Here is a 22,556-nt window from a genome sequence, read left to right on the forward strand (position 1 = left end):
TACATTAAAAATAAAAAACAGTTATTTATTCATTTTAAAGATTTTTAAAAAGGAAGACTATTATAAGTACTTTTTTATAATTTCTAAATATACCTAGTTTTGTTTTTAAAGCATTTCTTAAGTTCTAATAAAAACTAAATAATAAACTATTTTTTGCATTAATATATTTATTATTCATCTAATAATAATCTAGAGTCAAAATCTGCTTTTTATTTTAAGATTTGAATGCATTTTCTTAAATTAACTAAGCAACTAGCCATAGTATTTGCATTATTTATAATTCCCTATATTTATATTTAATCTAATTTTTCGATTATTTAACAAATAATTAACCTTTTTTATTTATATAAAAATAATTGAAAAAATATAATAAATAATAAAAATACCCATCTTTAAATTCTTCTATAATATCTTTATTAAAATTAACTTTTAGTGTTTAAAATCCTATATCCTTAAACCATTTATTAATTAATTCAATATTATTAATTTCTTAGGGATCTTATTATTATTATTATTTTTACATAATATCTTCAAAGCCAGGTTTATATTTATTATTATAATTTTATTATTAGTGATTTTCTTATAAAATTTTAATATTTTTATCTTAATTAAACGAGTTTTATTTTCCGATTTCTAAAAAGTATTTTTATTTTTTATTTTCATCATTTTCATTTTATTTTAAACATGATTATTTTTAAAAAGTCATTTCTTATTATTTTGAAAATTCTCCATCTTTTTCTTTTCTAAAACTATAAGATGTACTATCTTATTTATTTAAACTACCATTTTTTTATTAAATTTCTTCAAATTAATTTAATATAATAGCTGGTCCAAAATAAGGTCCTTCTTTAAAATAATCGTTACCACTCCTAGCAGGCATCCCATCACTATAAATTCTTAAATCTTCCAAAAATCCAACAATAAACATTTAATTATTATCCGCAATTTAATCTTCTTTCCATAAAAATTTTTATCCTATATTTGCATTTTGTCTTAATGGTTTCAAACCTTTCAAAATATTGGCTATTTAATTTTAATAATTATTCGGATTTTAATGGGAAGGTTATATATTAATTTTTATTATGTTTGATATTAATGTACATAAAAGTACTCCATTTTTAATTTAACCACATACTTGTCCAAAATTTTAATAATTTTTTCCGGTTTTCCAATTTACCCATTTAACTAGATTTTCTTAAAGTTTATCTATTTAACATTATGTATAAGGCAAAACACATTACTAGGCTTCTTAAGTATTAAAAAGTGTATTTTTTTTATTATTTTAGCTTATAAAACTGTTATTGTTTTGGGCAACATTTTTTTAGGCTGTTTTTTTATATATGTAATATAATAGACCATATAAAGATTAATAGTCTCCTTTTAGAATATTTTCGCATTTGTTTGTAGTAAAAATTGGAGGAATTTCAAGATTTTATAAATAAGCGAAATTCAGGAAATATTCCATGTTAAATTAACATTAATGAATATTTTAAGGATCTTAATAAAAAGATTATGATTGAGAATTTTGGAAAAGTTTGTTTATTATATTACAAAGAAGAACTCCATTTCGGAAAGGATCTTTAAAAAAAGAAAGGTTGATATTAAGAAAGTTTTTTTGAATATATTTTTAAAAACCTAATTTTTCTAAAAATTAATTAACTTCTTATTCTTTTTGTGAATCAATATAAATTATTTTAGAAAAAGAAGATAATGATGTATTTCTGTGGGAATTTCTAGGAGATAATTAAAAAAAAGATGAATTATTGTTATTATTTTTTATAAATGAATTATTATTATTATTTTTAAAAGAATTATTTATTTTCTAAATTGAATTATTATTATTATTATTATTATGTTTTGTATTTATACGACTTCTTTATACTTGATAATAACTTCCTTTTGGAGTATGTAAAAACATACTTTTTTTTAAATAGATTTCTTTATATAAATTTTATTATTAAATATATTATTATTATTATTATTATTATTATTATTATTATTATAATTATTATTATTATTAATTTATTTAACTTTATTTCATTTTATCTTATCTAGGCTAAATATAAGGTGTATAACTTTACTCTTTGTTTCCTATTTAACTCAATGAACTTTGATTTGTCATAGTTTTTTTTTTTTTTTCATTTCTTTCATCAATTTGATTTTATTTATTTTAAAAAAAAATTCTTAAATCATCAAGAAAACCCCAAAAAATATCACAATTTCCCTAAATAAAGATATCTTCATTATTTAAAAGAAATCGTGGGTTAAATTTTTCATAATTTTTTAAAAACGTAAACAATTTTTAATAATTTATACGTATTTAAGTAATATCTTTTGTATTTCTATAAATACCATTTATTGTATTATCCTTCTCAAACATTCTATTTATAATATCTATAAAAATAACTCCATTTTTACATAATTTTGGAAGCTTTTCTTTAATATTTTTTATGTCTTTTTTAATAAGATTAATTTCATATAACCATAATAGGCATTTATCTCTTATATTATCCGTAAAAGGTGGTATTTAGATATTTTTTTCCTATTATTTTTCCTCTTGGTGTGAATAAGATCTATTTTATTTTAATTTTTATTCACTTTTTTCTATTTTTTTTAGAAAAGAATTTTCATCTTGAATATTTTTTTCAAGGTTTATAATATCTTTTTTAATTTAAATTTATTACGAATTATTATTTAGAGTTATACTTTTGGGTGATTTTGAAACTTTAGAATTCTAATTAGAAGTTTTTTTTGGATATAATATTTGCTAAATAAAAGCCTTCTAGTTTATTTCATCTGGTGTTGTTTACTCTTTTTAAACAGGAAAAGGCTCAACTGCTTGAAATGAAATATTATTTAAATGTGATGAAGTTTCTTTTGAATTTTCAAAAGCGTATTAAAATGAGTATTTATTTTCGACATTTTATTATTAATTAATTGTATGTTTTTAGGATATTTATAAAGGAAATTATTTCTATTTATTCTCTTGCAATTGATTATTATTTTATTACTTTAGTGTATTATTTTCTTGTTTTAATAAATCCCTTTCATTTGATAATTAATTATTTCCTTTTTATTCATTTTTTGAATATTCTATGGAATTTTTTTCTATTATAAAAGACTTAAAAGGAGATGAAGGCTTTAATACTTTATATTTTGTTGGCTTTGGAAAAGGCTCTATATTTTCATTTTTTGGCTCAGGACAATCTTAAAAATTTATATCTGAGGCAAATAATAATTCATTTTCTTAATTTTCAATATTTTTTGGTGGGAGTTGAATATTTACTCTTTTTTTCGTTTAATTTTATGATTTAATCCATAAACAAAATTATAATAATTATGGGTTTGTATATGACTTTTTATTTTATTTATTTTTTGTTTTTTTTATTTTTTACTTGAAATTATTATATTTGGAAAGGCATATCTATACTTTTTATTTAACATTCATTTTAAATTTCTTGAAGTAATTAATTTGTATTTAAATGATCTGGTAAGCATTTTATATTAAATATTTCTTATACTATTTCTGATAATACTAATGCTTTTTTTTTTAAAAAAAAAAGAAGATAACAATATAAAAATTATTATTTTATTTTACGATTTTTAATATCCTCTAAAGATTTAATTTATTTACAAAATTTAGTGTTTTTAATGCCTTTTATCCATTATATTGTTTTAAGCAATTCTTCTTATGATTAATGTTATTAAAATTAATTCATATTTTTTTTCTTTTTTTTCTTAATTTTTCAAAATTTAAACTAAAAATACTATTTATTTTTTTTGAAAAGAAATATAATATATTATTTTCAAAAATATAACAAAAAAAAATTTTTGTAATTATTTTTTTTATTTATAATTAAAAATAAAAAATCAAAATTAGAAATAATTAAAATAATAAAATTTTTATTAAAAAATAAATAAATATATAAATAAATAACATATTGAATAATAAATTATTTTATAATTAATTGAATCATAAATAAATAAAATATGATAAAGCTTCCAAACACACTTTAAAGACCACATACTACATCTACACCAACTAATTTAAATCCATACACCAAAAATCAGTAACTTTTGCGTCAAAAATATAACCAAATAACAAGCTTAAGTCCGAAATCTTAACTAAAATTAAGCTCATTTAAAAGTGCAAATCTATCTAACCTAAACAATATGGAATAAATATAAAAAATCATCGAAAAATCATAATACAGGAGTGAAAATGCCCAAAATAAATAATTTGAAAGTACTCTAAACACAACAACCGTAAAGCCTCACAACATAAGAGTAAACCCATAATTAGCAGAATATGCATATGAGGAAATAATGGAGAAAGAAATGAAAGTTTCAGAAGAAGAATACTAAGAATTTAAAAGAAAATATCATCGTATGGTTTTTGACAAAAAGGGAAATTACTTATATACAAAGCTAGAGCCATAAACTGAGGATTAATAAAGAAGCATAAAAGAAATTTATCAATAAAAAAACACTTCTTAGAAATTTCAAAAAGACCTCATAAACCACCAGAAGAATTTTTAGCCTGAAAAAATAATTTAAAATTTAGTGAAATCATCATAAGAATAAGCTTCTATGAACCCAAGGAAAAAAGCTATTCTAGATATTAAAGAAAAATCATTAAAGGGCATTTAATAAATGCTTAATTTGGGTGTAAAATAAAAAATTATTGAAAATGCCTAATAAGAAGTGATTAAAGCAGTAAAAATAATAATAATAATTAATATATATTATTATTTTTTTGAAAAAAAAATAAAACAATATATGTATAGAGTTAAGAAATGATAAGCGAAGTAGAAAAATTAATAAGAGAAAATGAAATTTTAAAAGGAGATTTGGAAAAATCTAAAGACTTGATAGTTGAATTATAAACTTAAAACGAGAACTAGAATTGGAAGAATTCTTGCTTAAAAAAAGATATTGAATAAATAAATGTTAATTTTGATATTTTAAAGAATAATTCTAGTCAACTTGAAGTATTTATTCCTGAATATAAGAAGCTTATGTTAAAATTTCCTGGAATGAATTCCAACACATTAATACATAAATTCGAAAAGCTTGAGAATTTTTGTTTAGAATTAAATAAGAAATCTTAAGAACTTGAAATTTAAAAAAGAGAACTTGAATAAGAAAAGTAGAAAATAAAAAACTTATTTGATAGTGATGTATAGGAATTAAAAATAAAAGAAACAACAAGAAAAAAATAAACAGAAATGTATTTAGAAAAATTAAAAGAAAAAGAAATCGAATTAAAGGACTCAGATGAATATAAAAAGAACTATATATAGCTTTAAAACCGAATTATTAATATTTATAACAAATGGAATTCGAAAATAAAAGTTTATTCTACTTCTAGAAAAGATAATGAACCAATAGCTCATATTAAAGACCCTTTAGAAATACTAGATTATATGGAAAAAAATATTCAAATTTCAACTTCGGATAGACTTTAAGAGTATTTAAGAAAAATTATCGTTTCAGCCAATCTTTTACAAAGAAAGTTTAATTTTTTTAATTTTTATTTTTTTTAATAAAAAAAAAAGATATCTTCCATTATTTGTAAATGAAAAATTTGATCCAGATAAAATTTATGAAAGAATTCTTAAACTTGTAAATAATTTAAATGCTGAGAATTTCAAGTTAAAAGCTTAAATAGATTAATTTAAAAAAAAAGAATAAAATACACATGATTTAAATTATCACACAAACAAAAAAAATACAAATGAATAAAATAGTACTAATTCTTTTCCAAGAAAGCTTTCTTTAACAAAAACATATTAATTTGATGATTGAGAACAAAATCTAAAAAGATAAATAAGTTATTAAATTAAACAAATAATATATATAAAAAAAAAAAATTATGTAAATAAGATAAATAAATATTTTATATTTTTTTCTCATGAGTTTTCTAAATTTCTATTTAACCATTTATGATTAATTAGATCTTTTATCTAATATCTATCTTAAACATTATACTTAAATATTCCTTTAAGAAAATCAATTAAATCCTCCGAAAAATAATTAGGATAATCTATATTTATCTAAAATAAAAATTAAAAAAAACTTTGAAAATAAATAAAAAAACATTTCTAATAGCATCAAATGTTAGTTCTTCGTTTTCTCTATTAAAAGGAGAATATCCAGCATTTAATTCATAACAAGCAACACCTAAAGACCAAACATCAACATCTTTATCATAAATACCATTTATCATTTCAGGAGAAAGATAGCTTATAGTACCACAGAAAGATCTTTTCATTAACATTTCAGAATTTTTTTTTTAAGAAAAAGTAGCACATCCGAAATCACATAACTTTATAGTTCCGTTTTCATTTAATAAAATATTTTCAAGTTTTATATCTCTATGAATAATTCCTAAAGTATGTAAATAATTTATACTTGAACAAATTTATCTCATAAATTAAACTGATATATGTTCAGGAATAAATTATTAATTAATCATATACTACGATAAAGTTCCTCTGTTAGAATATTCTAAAAGAATATAATGGTAATTTTCATCTTAAAAATGTTCATAAAACTTCAAAATATTTTAGTGATGACAATAATTTTAATGAATATGAATTTCTCGATATAATTATTAATCCATTTTATTTTTAAAAATAGTTTATTTGTTTATCAATTTCAATGCTAATTCTTATTAAGTAATAATATTTCTAATTTTTTTAAAAATTAAATAATAAAAAGATAATATATATTTAAATAAATTATATATATATACGTATATAAATATATATATATATATATAAATATATATTATACATATTTTTATATATACATATATTCATATATAAATATTTATAAAAAAATTATATAATTTTTTATCTTATATTTAATTAATAATTTTATTTTATTACTTAACTTTAAATACAATTCCGAATATACCTTGACCTATTTATTAAATAAATTCAATATTTTTTTATTTTAATAAATCATAGTTTAGTTCCTCAAAATTGTTTTATTTTTTTTATTAAAGTTTAATTTTTTCAATATCAGAAATCGATAAATATTTTTTATTATTACATATTTTATTATTTTCATCTAAATTTTAATCTTAATTATTTTATGTATTAACATTGTAAATTTAATTATTATTATTATTATTATTATTATTATTATTATTATTATTATTATTATTATTAATTATATTATATATATATCTCATTTGCATATTATTATTTAATATTTTTTTAAATAGGTAAATTTTAATATTTATCCAAAGTATTTTCATTTTTTTTTATTATACTATTTTTAACCTGTAAATTTTTTGAAAAGTTTTTATAACTTTATAATATTTAATTTTAATATATATTCTCTTAATATTATTATTAACTTCTTACACAACTTAATTCTTTTAATTGTTTTAATTAATTACTATGATCTTTATCTTATTCAAAATTTACTGAGTTATAATCTTATTTTTTAATTGTTCTTTATTATATATATATGTTTCTAATTTTTGTGTTATTTTATGTATTTTCAGTATTTAATTATTGAGATAATTATGACTACTGTGATGGAAGTGATTACATTGAATTTCTTATATGTTAATTTCTCTATATTTAAGTTTAATGATTCACTAATACTTTATTTTAAATTTATTGACTTTAGGAATGACATTAATATGATGATTTTTATCTTACAGGAATCAAATTCAGATAATTTTTCTAATTTAATTTATGCATATATTTTATATTTAATTAAGGACTTTAGATAATTGCTTAAGATGTTTGAAATATTTTTTAAGAATTTAAAAATACTATTTATGGATTAGTTTTATATAATAATATATTATTGTTATTTTATGGATAATTTCGCATTTTTTTTATTTAATTTTTATTTTTTTTCTTATATTGTGAATATTTTAATTTAATTAAAAAAAATAGCTATTTATTTAATAATAAAATATTTTTATTTATTTATGATTATTATTAAATTAATATTATTATTAGTAATTTTAAATTTTATTTACAGTCATTTTTATATTAATTTTTTTTAACATATTTTTATAATTTTAAAAATAATTATATTTTTATTTATTAATATAATTCTAAAAAAACGATATTTTAAATTTAATATATATATATTATTAAAATAGAATATAATTAATGCATATTTATTTATAAGAATAATTAAAAAATACATATAAGGATAGACATTATTAAAAAATTAAATTTAAAAATCAATTATTTATATAAAATTATATTATTATATAAATATTGAATTTAATTAATTTTTATAAAATAAAATATTTTTTTTATTTTTTAATACTTTCTAAATAAAATACTTTTTTTTTATTTAATCATAAATATAATAAAATATTTTTTATTTTAATTATTTTATTAAATATCTATATTTTTATAAATAAAATAAAATAAAATTTTATTTATTTTATTTTATTAACATTTTTATTTATTTATAAATAATTTAAGAAATATTATTTATGTATAAATAAATTAAATTATTTATTTATTAAAACAGCAATTTCTAAATATAAGTAAATTTGTTTTATATAATTTACATAAAAAATATTATTTAATTATAAAATTCTATATAAATAATATATATTATTACAAATCATATTTATTTATAAATAAAAATAAAAAAAGAATTTTTGCTTAATAAATATATTTTTATTATAAATAGAATCATTTTATTTTTTTAAATATTGAAAGTTTATTTTTTTAATTACTTAATAATTTTTTTTGTTATATTTTATTTAAATATAATGATCTAAGTAAATAATAATTTGTTTTTATATTAAATAATAAAAAAAGAAATAATGTATTTTAATAAACAGAGCAAAATTACTCTTAGAAAATATTATGAAAAAAATAAAAATAAAATAAAAATATTATTAAAAAATAGTAATAAAGTATAAATCATATTATAATAATCCTATATTTTATTAATATAAAACATAATTATCTATTTTATATTTAAATAATACTTTTTATTTAACTATAAATATAAAATATTATTCTCTATAATTTTAAATATGTATTATTATTATTATTTTTATTTTGACTTTTTTTTTTTATTTTTATATATTTATGATTTTTTTTATTATTTATTTTTAGTTTATATAACTTTAAATATATTTGCCATTATCATGAAAAAATAATATTAAATTTCTAAAAAAATAATTTTATGAAATACAAAAAAAATAAACGAAATTATTTATATATATATACAATAAATTTCTTTTTTAAATTTGCTTTGACTCTAAAATTATTTTAAATTTAATACATTTTTTTAAAAATCAGTTTATCAAAATTATATTATAATAGTATAATTTAAAATTTTGTAATTCAATACTTATATAGGTAATAATTTTAATTTATTTTATTTATAATAATATAATATAATATATATAATATATAAATTAAATAATAAAAAAAATCCAATGGAAATTGATATTAAATTATAAAGATAATAAGACTTTGCATAAAATTACAAATAATAAGGATAAAAGATGGTATTTAGACATAAACGTATCAGTTTAACTAGATTTTATGACTACCGTTACCGTGATTCTTATTTGAATTTCGATAAAAAAAGATAATTCCTAAAAATGGATTTATTCTATATTAAAAGAAATCCTTACTATTGAAAATCTATTTAATTATATTCAATAATATTAATTTAATAATAAAAATATTTATATTAAAACATTTATTTTATATATATTTTATCCACAATATGCTTCTTAGTAATATAAATTTTTTGCTATATTCGAAAAAAAAAAAATTAAAATAGAAAAATATATAGAAATTATATTTTTTAAAATAAATAATAAAAGTTTTAATATAATTTTAAAAAATATTCATCTAATAATAAATAAAATATATAAGATATTTATATTTATTTATTTTGTTTAAATTATTAACATAGAATTTGTTAATTTTTTTTTTTTAAAAAAAACATTTTAAAGATATTTATTGAATTAAGTATATAATTAATTATTTGAAACATAAGTTGCAATTTACAATAGATTAAAACAATCATAAATTGTTTAATATTTATCATCTAAATATAAAAAAGTAAATGATTTTAGTTATTTTGAGTTTTATTATTTATAAAAAGCTTCTACTGCTAAATCATTTATAACATTAAAATTTAAATCTGTTTTATATTTTATTTTTTTAATAAGTTTTTATTTTAAATGAAGTATTTTATAACTTTTAAATTAAAAATAAGTAATTTATTAATTAACATAAATATTTTCCATAATTTTTTGAACTTTTTATTAAATTAATTACTAAAAGCTTTAAGTTTTAGTAATACATATAATTTATCCAGTAAAATATTCTCTATAAAGAAAATCAAGCAATTCTTACGAAAGTTCATATTTAGATGCAAATAAAATAAAGAAGTCTCTCCTATATCCCCTAGATTATACTTCGATTTTTATAAATCACACAATATTATTTTTTCGATTCTCTAATTTATTAAACTATACAAAAATTTACTTTATCGAAGTAATTTATGGAAATGTATTTTGAGGCGCACAAAATTTGTATAAACATCAATATTCAAAAACACTTTAATTAATTTTATAATTTAAAAGAGCATTAAATTCGAAAAAAACTTTAATATTGATTTTTCAAATTATTTTTTCTTTAGAAATCCTTTATATACATTCTTTAAATATTTATTAAAATTGATCAAAATGTATATTATTTATTTAAATATGCCCCTCTCATATATTTAAGTTATAGAGTATACATTAAAATGCATTTATCATGCTTTTTTTTCTTAAAGTAACTTTAAAATCATTTATAATAAAGTATATCTGGAACTTAATTTATGTATATTCTTTTAAATTTAATCAATATATATATATATATGCTAATATAGTAATTCCATAGATTTCTTTTGGAAATTCCATATAATTATCTTTGGTTATAATTCAAGACAATCTATTTTTTATGTATTCCAAAATTTTGCTTTATTCTAAATTTTCATAATTTATTTCCCATTTATTCATTATAATATTATTTAAGGTGAAAAGGAATTTTATGTAGAATGAGTAATTTTCTACATATTAACTATACGATTATATATATACAAACTCATTTTGCATTTTATTTCAGGTATTTATTGATTTGATAATTGATATGATTTATAATGAATAATTAATTATAATATATAAAATATAAAGAATAAAATTAATATAGTATATATATAAAATTATAATTATATATTTAAAATATACATTAATAAAATTATATATTATAACTTTATTTCATTTATTATTATTATTTAGTATATTTTTATAAATTATAATATTATATTTAATAATTTTTTTTTTTATATAAATAGTAATCATTAATTTTTAAAAAATTGTTATTTTTTTAATTAAAAAAAATCAATTAAATTTCTATATATTATTAAATAAATATTATTTAAATTTACAATTAATAAATAAAAATATCCATAAAAAGAATATTTACTAATCATAAATAGTCTTTATAATACAATATTTACTCTCTTAAGCATTTTCCTAAGGTCCTTCAAGAATAAGTTCATCATGTATTTACAAAATTAATTCGAACCCCAATTACTCCAATTTTTAACTTTAAGAAATTTTTACCATTGCCGCAATAACAAAATCAGCCCCTCCGCCTTAAATAGGAGTATTAATAGCAGCTCTCAATCCATGTAATTTGTTTAAAAAGCCTTAATTTTAATTAAAGAACTTTGAAAGATTTCTATATCTTCCCATAAGTGTTTATGTATATCCCTTTTCCAAAGCAATATTTTTTACTTTATCTTACCATTAATTGACTTCAGGTGCTTCCTAATACCATTTATCTATCATTTCTTAAGCCTCCTTAAATGAACAACCTAGTGCCTCGGTAATACTTTTAGCAGAGGCTCCATAAATGATTGAAAAGTTCAAAATTTTGGCTTTTTTTCTTTCACTTCCATATTTATCTTTTAGAAGTGGAATATTAGAATTATTTAAATCCTAATCTTAATCTATTAATATTTTTCCCTATTAAACCTCTGTACTTATATAAGGAAAAAGCGTAACAGCTATTCTGCTATGAAAATCTCCTTTTTAATGAAAAAAATCAATCATTTTTTTACACTTAGTTATTTATGCCATGCCAGAATTCTTAATTCTAACTACGAATAATCTGCAATTATTAATTTCTTTCCTTTCTAAGCTTCAAAAGCGCTTCTTATTTTATACACGTCTTTTTTAAAAGCAGGTTAATTTTATAAATTAGGTTTCCTTGATGATATTCTTCCTGTTTCAGTATTAATATTTAATTAGCAATGTATTCTTTCCTAGTTATCTTTTTATTCTAATAAAGGAATAATAAAAGTATATAATAAGGTTTCTGTTTATTTCAAATTTATTAATTACTGAATACTTCTTGATGCTACTTTTCCTTTTTCTTCTTCCTTTCTTTCTTTATAATATTCTCCTATTTTACCATAATTTCCTTTTTCTGGATTGCCAGCCAATTCTTTTAATAATGGAAGATCTACTGATGGCATTCCTTTTTCTGTATAAGCTTACACTTCTAAACCTAATCCTGTAATTGTCATATTAGTAGTTTTTGGTGTTTTTTTTTATTCTTTGTATTATTATTCTGTTATTACAGGCACTTAAATTTTTTTGTTTAAGGAACTTCATCAACAACTTTACGAACTCCTTTTTTTCTCCCATCTGAATGATATCCATCATCTTATTCTACTTCATGGTGTTCTTCAATATTACTATCATCTTCTTTAAAAACATCATCATTTTCTTATCCTTCTTCTTAAAATTTTAAAATTTTCTATTTTTTAACAACACATTTGAATGGTGCGAAAAATAGATGCTATAGCTATAAATTACTCGAAGGATTAAACTAATCTAATCCACTTTAAATTTAATGTACCCAATTAAGAAATTCTTACTTAAAATTCAAAATATCCTATTCTGCTTATTTTTTAACCATTTCTAAATGCCCTACATTAATTTTTATACCTTTTCTTTCTATATTTGTTAATATTTCCCCAAAAGGAAGCCAATATTTCATATATAAATCCATCATATTTTTCAAAGGAAAAAACTTTGTTTTTAAATTTCCCAATTCAACTTTTAATACCTCAAAAACCCAAAAAGTTAATTCTGCATCTAAACAAGAATAATTAATCCATTTATTAATTAATTCTGGGTCTGTATGTATTCTAATAATTTCAGGGAATACTAATATTTTACCTTCTTTTCAATTTTTAAGTTTCTTTTTTTATCCAAAAAGTTTTTTTATATCATCTTTATGATTCTATTCAGTAAAATATTTTTAGTTTTTTTCAAGTTTTTTAAGACAAATTTTATAAAATTCTAAATCTTTAAAAGCTTCATCATTTTAATTTATTTCTAAAATATTTTATGTTTCCTCGATTTTAGCTTATAAATTTTTCATATTTTATATCAAATATTCTTTTTTGTTTTACTATATTTGTACTTATAAATTTTTAGTTATTACACTCAAACTGTATTCCAAAGGATACTAAGCCAAAAGTCTTGCCATATGCATTGTAACTCCACCAAATCCTTAAACATTAATATTATGATTATATAAAATATGACGATCAAATCCATAATTATGCCATATTTTTTTTTAATTATAATCCTCTAAATAATCTTAAAATATATTTATTAACCCTTTATTTTGTCCAAAATTATCAATAAATAATCCTTTTTTTTAATATATATATATCCTTTTTTATATCCTTTTTTTTTTTACATTTTTTTTTTACTTGATCAGTTACCAAAATCTAGATCTTAACCACAAAAAACAAATGCACATATTATTTTTCCTTTTCCTAATAGAGTTTCTGTTTTTAAATCAATATCTATTGTTTCTGTATCCCAAGCATGAGACCTTTTTTTATTATATATATATATATTATATATATATATATATATATATATATATTTATATATATATATATATTCTATTATTTAATTAAAAAAAAAACCTATCTCTTAATTTCTTTAATAATTAAACACAATATTCAGTTTGTGATTTACTATTTACTATAGTTGTACCTAGTAAGTTGGCTTAATTTATTGCTTAATTGTAATAATCAGAATATTTATCATAATACTATTGACTTGAATGACAACTGATTTGTGATTTTAATACATATTCTCCTAAAGTTTTATGTTTTTTATTTTCTAGGTTTGAGTTATTTTATTCTAAATCTGAATTATCTTTTTATTCAATGTGTTAATTTTTTTTATTTAATTATTTTTTATTTATATTTGATTTAGAAAAGTAGAAAAGCTTTTCTTTAAAAAAAAACTGCTTATATAAAATGCATTTATCTTTAAAACATTCATTTCTTATTTTTTATGAAAAATATATAAAAGAAAGTTTTAAAAAAAAGGTTAAATATAAAATACTAATTTTTATTTTATAAATCCAAATATTTTTATTTATATAAATATATATATTTTAAATTAATCATTGATTATCCTTTATTAATTATTCCCACTAATTCTCTAAAAAATCACTTTTATAATTCTACTACTTTTATTTTTGTTAATTGTTTTAATTTCCTAAATTTAAAAAGAAATTGTCATCACCAAATTAATTTTCTTAGAAATTAATTTATTCAATACTTTAAAGAATATTTTATTTTTATTAACTAAATTATTAAATATAATCATTAATAACTAAAGGGTTTTTTTCAAATTTACTTAAATATTCTTCATTTAAAACAATTTTCTGTATTAAAAAAAATAAAAAATATATGAAATTAAAAATATATATATAAAAACCTCAATTTAATCAAGCATGTCAAGCTAACTATTTGATAGATTAGTTTATTTTTAAAAGGCAGACTTAAATAATATAAGAACATTATTAGCAACATAAATTAAATAACTATCCACTGCATAAGAAATCAAAACATCGAACAAAATTTCATAAATTTTTAATAATTCGCTTTCATTTATATGTATTTCATTTATAAAAAAGGGGACTATCCATAAAAAGGAATTTTAGATCTTAGTATTTTATTAATTTTTTAAAAAATCATTAACTTTTAATAGGTTAAATTCTTTTTTTTCTTAATTTTAATTTTCGCAGCAAAAAATTATTTATTCTAAATCAAATAAATTTCTTTTGTTATTTTTTAAATTTTCATCTAATAATTTTATCTATTTTTTAATTTTAATTAAAAATATAAAAATATTAGTATTTACTGTCTTTTAAGCATTCTCATACCATAAATATTAATTCTATTCAAAAATGTTTTTAAAAAGGATATTATATTTATCTTTAATAGATTAAATACTAGGAAGTTTTTCTAAAGGTAATTAATCCATCCAAATAAGTTCATATTAAATCAAACCTTAAGGTAAAATGCAAATTTCTAAAATTTATTATTAAGTAAGCCTTAAAGAATCAAGTAAATTAAACAACTATAAATCTTTCTAAGCGTAATATTCTTTTAAAAGCTCTTACAATTTTAACAAACTTACCTATTTTTGCAAAGCATTAAGATCCTTTTGAATTTCCAATTTATTATTTTCATCTGCACTTTATAATATCTATTCCAAATCGAATATAGCCAACATTGTGAAATCTATTCTTGTTAATAAAGAAATATATTATTTAGAACTTTCTTGAAGGTTTAAATTGGAGATTTTATAAGCAGTTTAATAAGATTTTTTAATATCATTATTTTATTATGTGTATTTATAAAAAAGCTTAAGAAGTTCAAAATCTTTTTCATAATTTAAAGCTAATAAAACGTTTTCTGTAAAAATAGAATTTAATTTTAAAATTTCATTTTTTCTATCAAATTTTAACATTTTTTATATTGCAATTGTATGTAACTTTTTTTTTTATAATAAAAATTTATATATATATTTTATAAAAATCAGCTTTTTTTATTTTACTATTTCTATATTATCTTTGCCTAAAATTTCCATTATTTACATTATCTATTAATTATAAATTTCATTTTTTTTACTATTTTAATCTAACATCTCCAAAATTTGTACAAAAGTTACATTAAAAAACTACAACATTTCTTACATTTTGTTTTATTTTATTTAAATTTTAGTATAAGCTTTATAACATTCTAATAAAAGTACAGTAAATAAAGGTAAGGCATGATTTTAAAAATAAAGAATAAAAAATTATTACAAATTATCTTAATTTAAAAATTCCAAATTATCAATAAGGATTTATGTACATTCTTAAAAATTAATTTAAGTCGGATTTTTTTTGAAAAAATCATTAATAATTAATTCATTAGGTTAAAAAAAAAGAGGGTAATTATCCAACAAAAACTAATTTTGTTTCTTTGATCCTTTTAAAGTAATAAAAGTGTATTTTTTAAGATTTTTTTGGCATTTAATGGCATCTTAAAAAGTTAAATTTATTAATTTTTCTTTTAAATTTTCATCAAAGCCAGATTTCTAAAAAAATGCTCTCATATTATTTTCACATAAATACAATACTAGCTTAATCAACTAAATTATTTTTTCACATAACTAAGCTATATTTCCTACTACGATTCCTTCATTATATTTATTATTTTTGAAAGACTCTTCATCTTCTTTTTAATAAATATTATTATTCATTTCGATATTTTATAAAACTAAATAATTTGCATATTTTTCTTTCCATTCATTTAAAATCCAACTCTTAAATTCATTTATTTTTTAACAAATTAAAATTCCTTCATCTTTACTAATATTGCCGCAATGCTAGTTTTCCAAATAAAAAATTGCCTTTTTTTCCAATATCTTCTCATTCCAAAATGGTCTAAGTAATCTACTAAAATAAACCAATATTCCTTCCAATTTCACACTATAATGTTATCTATTAAATTCACAAGCTCTCCCTAATGTTTATTGAAGGAAAATATTATTGTTTTTATTTTACAAAAGTAAGTTATTTGTAAATGAATATGTATCTTAAATATACATATCACCATATTTCAAATAAATATAATGGGCTTTTTATAGTATTTCACCACTTAGCTGACATACTAGTGTTTCAGGAATAAATTAGTTTTGCTAATTTTATTATTAATAAGGTGTGTCTTATGTATATTTTTAAAAAACGTTAAATTCCCCGGTTAATGATTAACTTTTTTATTTTTGTATTTACTCTAATTAGTTATGCACTTATATGTTTATATAATATTCATAATTACAAGCTGTTACTAACATATGAGTTAATATTGAAAACGTCTCGATTGGCCCGTAACTATTCATAAACATTTAAAAAAGAAGAAAATGCTCATTTTCATCACTTATTATTGTTTTCATTGTCAAATTGCTTCTTTTATATATATTTGTTACTTTTAATATTTAATATAAGTAATCTATTGGTCTTTATAGATAATGCTAAAAAATTCCTACATTAGTCAAAGTAGCAAAGTGCTAAGGCGGAAAATATATTTATGTTACCAACTCATTCGAAAATCCTTTAGAAAGCTTATTATATATACTTTTATAAGTAGGACTCAATAACCATTTATGAGGTATTTAAATTACTAAAACATCTTTTATTTATTCAATAGTATTTGTATCATTATCAAGTACTATTTCCGATATTTTTTCTGTTGGAATTATCATATTATTTTCGAGAAATTGTGTTCTATCAGAATATGTATTTGCTTCTTTTGTACGACTTGTAAAACATTCGTTTGATTAAATATAGAATAATCTTGATGCATTTTTTTCCTTTTTTTCTAAAATTAAACTCCCATTCTAAGTTTTGGTACAAAATTAAATTTGTTTCTGTTTTTCTTATATTTCTAAATATTATTGTTTATTTATTACTATTAACTAATTTTTTTTTTTAATTATTAAAAAATTAATATCGTTATTTTTATTTATTTATATAGATTTATTATGGTTTTTTTTTTATTCTAAAATAAAAAAGTTAAATATATACATATATTTTCAATATTATACACGATTTTCATTGAATAAATTTATGTTTTTGAATGAATAATTCTAAAGGGGAAGTTCAATCATTCCTTTTACAAATTAAATTTGAAAACTATTATCTGATTTACTTTATATATAAACTCGAATTCCATTTTGCATTATTACTAATAAATTAACGTCATTTTTTTCTTATTGTTCTACTATTTTTATGCTTATTATATTTGATCCAGGAGGAAAGTTTTTAAAAAAAGAATTCTTTATTGTACTTTTGAATATTATTTCATTATTTTCAAAAGAATATTATTTTATTTCCTTTATTTTATTATATTTTTTTTATTTAAAAGAAACAAACATTTAAATTTATTTTTATTTTTACTTTTTCTATTTTTTTAGTCCAAAAAGTTTAATATTCAGATAAAGTATAAAGTAAATTTCTTGATTAATCAAATTCGATTTATTATATGGAAGATTTTTTTAAAAAATAGCTGAAAATTTTTTATTTTAAAGTTGTTTTTTTTTCTATTTTTTTTCCAAAATAACCTCCTTTTTTAAAAATATTAAAGCTTTGAAAATATTCAATTTTTTAGAGTTCTGTATCTCCTAAAAAAATATCACCATTCTAAGTAAAAAGTACCTTTTATTTTACTTTTAAATAATTATAAAACAAAAAGTATTTACACTGTTAATATATTCATTATTAGTTTTAATATTAGCATTAATATCTTATAATTTAATTTTATTCTAATAAATTTTAATGTCTTTTAATTCTATTCTTGATTGTAAAACAACAACAAGCAAATTTTAAATCATATTTTACTAAAATATTAATTATTTAGGTTCTCCATGACTAACTTAAATAATAATTTAATCAAAATCATAAAATAATACATCTTAATCCAATATTTAAACCTTTATTTTATTTCCGAATTATTAATCATTTTTTTAATTATAATATTCATTTTTCATTTCGATTTTCATAAATTATTAACACATTTCTAGAAATTCGAATTTCCATAAAAACAAACGATTATTTATGCTTATCCAAGCGATTCCTAATTCTCCTATTAAGCCCTTTTTAAATAATTATTAATATTTTTGATTTTTAAATTTCTATACTTTATTTATTGATTATATTCCTCCTTATTGTTCACATTATAAATAGAAATTGTTTATAATTTAAGGAAACTAACTTGCTTTATATTAAACGAAATTAGATGCATTTATTAAAAATAAGTCTTTTTTTTATAAAAAATATATTTAATAAATAAAATATATAATATTTTTTTTTTACCATTATAATTAATTTATTATATTCCTTATCCAAAATCATCTCTTTTTTAAAAGTAATCTATTAAACTTGACATTTTTTGAGTATGAAAATATATATTGGTTTAATTTTGTTGCTTTTATTATAAGTTTTAAGATTTCTTTTCTAAAATAAAATCATTCTAATTTGCTTAAAGTACATTTTATAATTATTCTTATTATTATTAATACTTATAATTATTTAACTACATACTTATACTTTAATTTATACTTGTATTTAAGGTACTTTATGATTCATTTAACTATTAAGTGCTTTAATTAACCTATTATTTATTTAAATCTTATCTTGAACGCTTTTAAAATATCATGTTTATTATTTATATTTCTTAATATATTATTAATAAATTGTTAAATAAAAATACAAATTTATTTGTGTATATTTTATAAATATTTTATATATAATATATATATTTTTCCTTCTAATTAATTTAAGAAAAAAAAAATAATACTTTTAAATAAATATTTAGCATATAATATATTTAATTTTGTGTCTTGAAATAATAATTTAAAAATTAGGTTAATAAAAATAACTTTAACAAAAATAAAAAAAAAGATATACTTTATTATGTAAAAAATAAAGTTTATTTAAATGAATTAAAAGGTAATAATATAATCAATTATTTTTTTATTTTTAAATATAAAAAATAAATATATAATTTTTTTTTCTTAATTTATAAATATACAAATAATTTAAATAACATATACATTTATTTTAAAATGATATAAATATATATATATATATATTTAAAAATAAAAAAAAATTTATTAATAAAAAAGAATATTTTAAGAAAAATTAATTTCATAAAACAATTTTTAATATTTATATGTTTGCTATTTCAAAAAAAAAATATATAATTTAAAATATTAACATATTAATATATTTTATTTGAAGAAATTATATATTTTATTTTAATTTATAATAAAAGCATGGATTAAAAAATATTATATATATATGTAAAAATATATATATATATAAATATATATATATATATATATATATATAAATATAAATAGTTATTTATTTCTATATATTTATATATAAATTTATATATTCAAAATACATTTATTTTATTTAATTTTTTTTTTATAAAAAATATCATTTATATAAATATTAATAATAATTAATTACTGATAAAATATTTAATAAAATAATAATGTAAAATTTATTATCATAAACATCTCTTTAAGCATTTTCTCCATACTTAACAGATGACTTAATATTCTAATAAAATACTATATATAGTGATATAAATAATGATTAATTATCTATTTATTAATAATAATCCGATTCATTTCCATAAATTTAGAAAAATGATGTTTTTATCTAAAAATAAATATTTTTTTCATTAGAAATAGACAAAGTTTATCTTGAGTATTCTGAAATAGAAGAATCAAATATTTATATAAATGATAATGATGATTTATTCGATTTTATTTAACAAAACTACACAGTAACTCTTCAAAAAAATTCTACAAATATTTCTAAATATTTATCATTAGATTTTAAATTATTATTTATATGTTAAAAAGATATTTAAAATACATAAAAAATTGATATTTTACACATCATAGATTCAAATAATGGAAAAAAACAATATTTTGTACATAATATATCATTATTATCGGCCAAAAAATATTTTTTTAACTCATAAAAAACCTCAAATTTAACCATAATAGCTATTAATATATCACAATTTACTTTTTTATAAGCAAAAAATGAAATTAATGATAAAGAAATGAATTTATTATGCAAAGATATTATTGAATTTGTAATAAGAAGGCATGACAAAGGTGAAATAATTCAAAATCTAAACATAAATAATTTTTGTTTATTTTCCGAAAATTTATTTTTTATTGATTTTGAAAGCTCTATATAAAAATTAGGATTTGGAAAAGAAAGAGAAGAAAAAGAAGACATTTATAATCTAGGAAAAATACTGCTTTTTCTCGAAATAAAAAGATAAAATAAAATAGTCAAATTTTAAGAAAATCAAATCTAAAAATTAAGCAAATAATATAATATTAATAATTTTTTGATAGAAAATAATGAATTTGTAGATATTTCTGAAGAAGGAAATATACTTAAATTCGAAATCGAAAATATATTAGCATTAATGTGCAAAAAAAAACTCGAAAAAAGAATTTCTTCTTTAAAATTAGCTATGATATGCTAAAATAATGAATTCTTTTTAAAAACAATAATATATCCGTATACTAAAGAATTTCCACCTAATTTTAATTTGGAAAGTTCTACAAATATAAAATAACTATCTTATACTTTTAAACCATATTAAATGTATTAAAACATAGAAAATAAAGCGACTGTGTATGATCTAGATGGAAATTTATGCTTTGAAGGAGTTTTAGATTATTTAAAAAGACCTATAGATTTATGTAAAATAAAAATATTTTAAGACTATTTCTTTGAAGGGTTTTTCTAATCTGGTTATTAATTTGGAAAAGGAAAAGTTATAAAAAAAGATGATATTATTATTAATGGATAATTTTATAAATTCATTTCTACTGATTGGATGGTTTAAACACATGTTTTATAAGAAATTATTATTATGTAAATAAAATGTATAAATATAAATAAATTAATAAAAAAAAAAAAATATATTTTTATTTTATTTTTTTATAAAAAATAATATAAATAGAAAACTAATAAATATATTATATAATTATAATAAAAAAGTAAAATAAATATAAAGAAATTAATATATAAATAAATAAAATAAATATAAAAAATATAAATAAATAAATATATAAAAATAAATTTATATAAATATATATATATATATATTTTATAGATTTTTTTATATTATAATTTTTATTTTCATTATATATTTTATTATATATATTTTATTTATTTAATATATATATAAAAGGAATCTGTTTAAAATTGTAAAAAATGTTTAAGAAAATATTAAAAAAAATGAATATTTTGTATTAGGTAATTATTAGTTTTCAGTATTTAAATTAAATGATAAATTCAAAATTAATAAAGAACTTTTTGTTAGGATTTTTAAAATTATAAAAATTATAAATTTTATAAATATAAATAATTTATCATTTTTGGATTTTGATTGTTTATAAGAATATTTAAAAAGTTTAAAAATTTTAATTATTTCAATCGATGATGAAAAAAACGGTGATTTTTTGTCCTAATATTTATAAAATAGCGAAATTTCTTAATCTTTGGAAATTTTAGATTTATCTAATTCTACTTGTTTAAATTTCTAAGATTATAAAATTTGTTAATTATTAA

General features: G+C 17.0%; 5 protein-coding genes across 5 annotated transcripts, besides 42 other annotated features; 1 reads left to right on the forward strand and 4 right to left on the reverse strand. All coding sequences in view use genetic code 6, as the record gives it.

Moving 5' to 3' along the window:
* Window positions 1–11: part of a microsatellite that runs on past the window's edge.
* Window positions 12–29: 18 nt separating this feature from the next.
* IMG5_168520 (hypothetical protein) lies at window positions 30–3,448 on the reverse strand (the record flags this gene model as incomplete). Its single annotated transcript, XM_004030004.1, has 3 exons — window positions 30–333; window positions 387–498; window positions 751–3,448. 3 exons carry the CDS (start codon window positions 3,446–3,448, stop codon window positions 30–32), a joined length of 3,114 nt encoding a protein of 1,037 aa, XP_004030052.1.
* Window positions 345–383: a microsatellite.
* Window positions 548–598: a microsatellite.
* Window positions 1,756–1,846: a microsatellite.
* Window positions 1,793–1,840: a microsatellite.
* Window positions 1,941–2,017: a microsatellite.
* Window positions 1,942–2,017: a microsatellite.
* Window positions 1,952–2,020: a microsatellite.
* Window positions 3,357–3,394: a microsatellite.
* Window positions 3,449–3,911: 463 nt separating the features above from the next.
* Window positions 3,912–3,954: a microsatellite.
* Window positions 3,955–4,109: 155 nt separating this feature from the next.
* On the forward strand, window positions 4,110–5,808 carry IMG5_168530 (hypothetical protein; the record flags this gene model as incomplete). Its single annotated transcript, XM_004030005.1, has 3 exons — window positions 4,110–4,716; window positions 4,788–5,515; window positions 5,559–5,808. The coding sequence occupies exons 1-3, from the start codon at window positions 4,174–4,176 to the stop codon at window positions 5,806–5,808; spliced, it is 1,521 nt and encodes a 506-aa protein (XP_004030053.1). The 5' UTR covers window positions 4,110–4,173.
* Window positions 5,517–5,547: a microsatellite.
* A 104-nt stretch (window positions 5,809–5,912) lies between the features above and the next one.
* IMG5_168540 (protein kinase domain protein) lies at window positions 5,913–8,014 on the reverse strand (the record flags this gene model as incomplete). The annotated part of the gene is made up of 4 exons (XM_004030006.1): window positions 5,913–6,056; window positions 6,101–6,390; window positions 6,894–6,927; window positions 8,009–8,014. The coding sequence occupies 4 exons, from the start codon at window positions 8,012–8,014 to the stop codon at window positions 5,913–5,915; spliced, it is 474 nt and encodes a 157-aa protein (XP_004030054.1).
* Window positions 6,727–6,839: a microsatellite.
* Window positions 6,746–6,839: a microsatellite.
* Window positions 7,124–7,188: a microsatellite.
* Window positions 7,997–8,047: a microsatellite.
* Window positions 8,044–8,120: a microsatellite.
* A 220-nt stretch (window positions 8,121–8,340) lies between these two features.
* Window positions 8,341–8,462: a microsatellite.
* A 456-nt stretch (window positions 8,463–8,918) lies between these two features.
* IMG5_168550 (mitochondrial DNA polymerase a, putative) lies at window positions 8,919–12,600 on the reverse strand (the record flags this gene model as incomplete). The annotated part of the gene is made up of 3 exons (XM_004030007.1): window positions 8,919–8,934; window positions 11,493–12,099; window positions 12,423–12,600. 3 exons carry the CDS (start codon window positions 12,598–12,600, stop codon window positions 8,919–8,921), a joined length of 801 nt encoding a protein of 266 aa, XP_004030055.1.
* Window positions 9,038–9,115: a microsatellite.
* Window positions 9,387–9,417: a microsatellite.
* Window positions 9,387–9,431: a microsatellite.
* Window positions 9,390–9,431: a microsatellite.
* Window positions 11,163–11,277: a microsatellite.
* Window positions 11,202–11,250: a microsatellite.
* Window positions 11,221–11,276: a microsatellite.
* A 665-nt stretch (window positions 12,601–13,265) lies between the features above and the next one.
* IMG5_168560 (hypothetical protein) lies at window positions 13,266–15,273 on the reverse strand (the record flags this gene model as incomplete). The annotated part of the gene is made up of 3 exons (XM_004030008.1): window positions 13,266–13,738; window positions 13,813–13,925; window positions 15,254–15,273. 3 exons carry the CDS (start codon window positions 15,271–15,273, stop codon window positions 13,266–13,268), a joined length of 606 nt encoding a protein of 201 aa, XP_004030056.1.
* Window positions 13,756–13,780: a microsatellite.
* Window positions 13,776–13,800: a microsatellite.
* Window positions 13,936–13,997: a microsatellite.
* Window positions 14,274–14,310: a microsatellite.
* Window positions 14,439–14,503: a microsatellite.
* Window positions 14,439–14,504: a microsatellite.
* Window positions 14,787–14,826: a microsatellite.
* A 4,954-nt stretch (window positions 15,274–20,227) lies between the features above and the next one.
* Window positions 20,228–20,340: a microsatellite.
* A 1,585-nt stretch (window positions 20,341–21,925) lies between these two features.
* Window positions 21,926–22,058: a microsatellite.
* Window positions 21,963–22,063: a microsatellite.
* Window positions 21,975–22,065: a microsatellite.
* Window positions 21,986–22,082: a microsatellite.
* Window positions 21,986–22,088: a microsatellite.
* Window positions 21,990–22,080: a microsatellite.
* Window positions 22,006–22,091: a microsatellite.
* A 37-nt stretch (window positions 22,092–22,128) lies between these two features.
* Window positions 22,129–22,155: a microsatellite.
* A 154-nt stretch (window positions 22,156–22,309) lies between these two features.
* Window positions 22,310–22,365: a microsatellite.
* Window positions 22,366–22,551: 186 nt separating this feature from the next.
* Window positions 22,552–22,556: part of a microsatellite that runs on past the window's edge.

This window comes from Ichthyophthirius multifiliis (genome assembly GCF_000220395.1).
Source record: "Ichthyophthirius multifiliis unplaced genomic scaffold scaff_1120509251248, whole genome shotgun sequence".
Taxonomy (NCBI): domain Eukaryota; phylum Ciliophora; class Oligohymenophorea; order Hymenostomatida; genus Ichthyophthirius; species Ichthyophthirius multifiliis.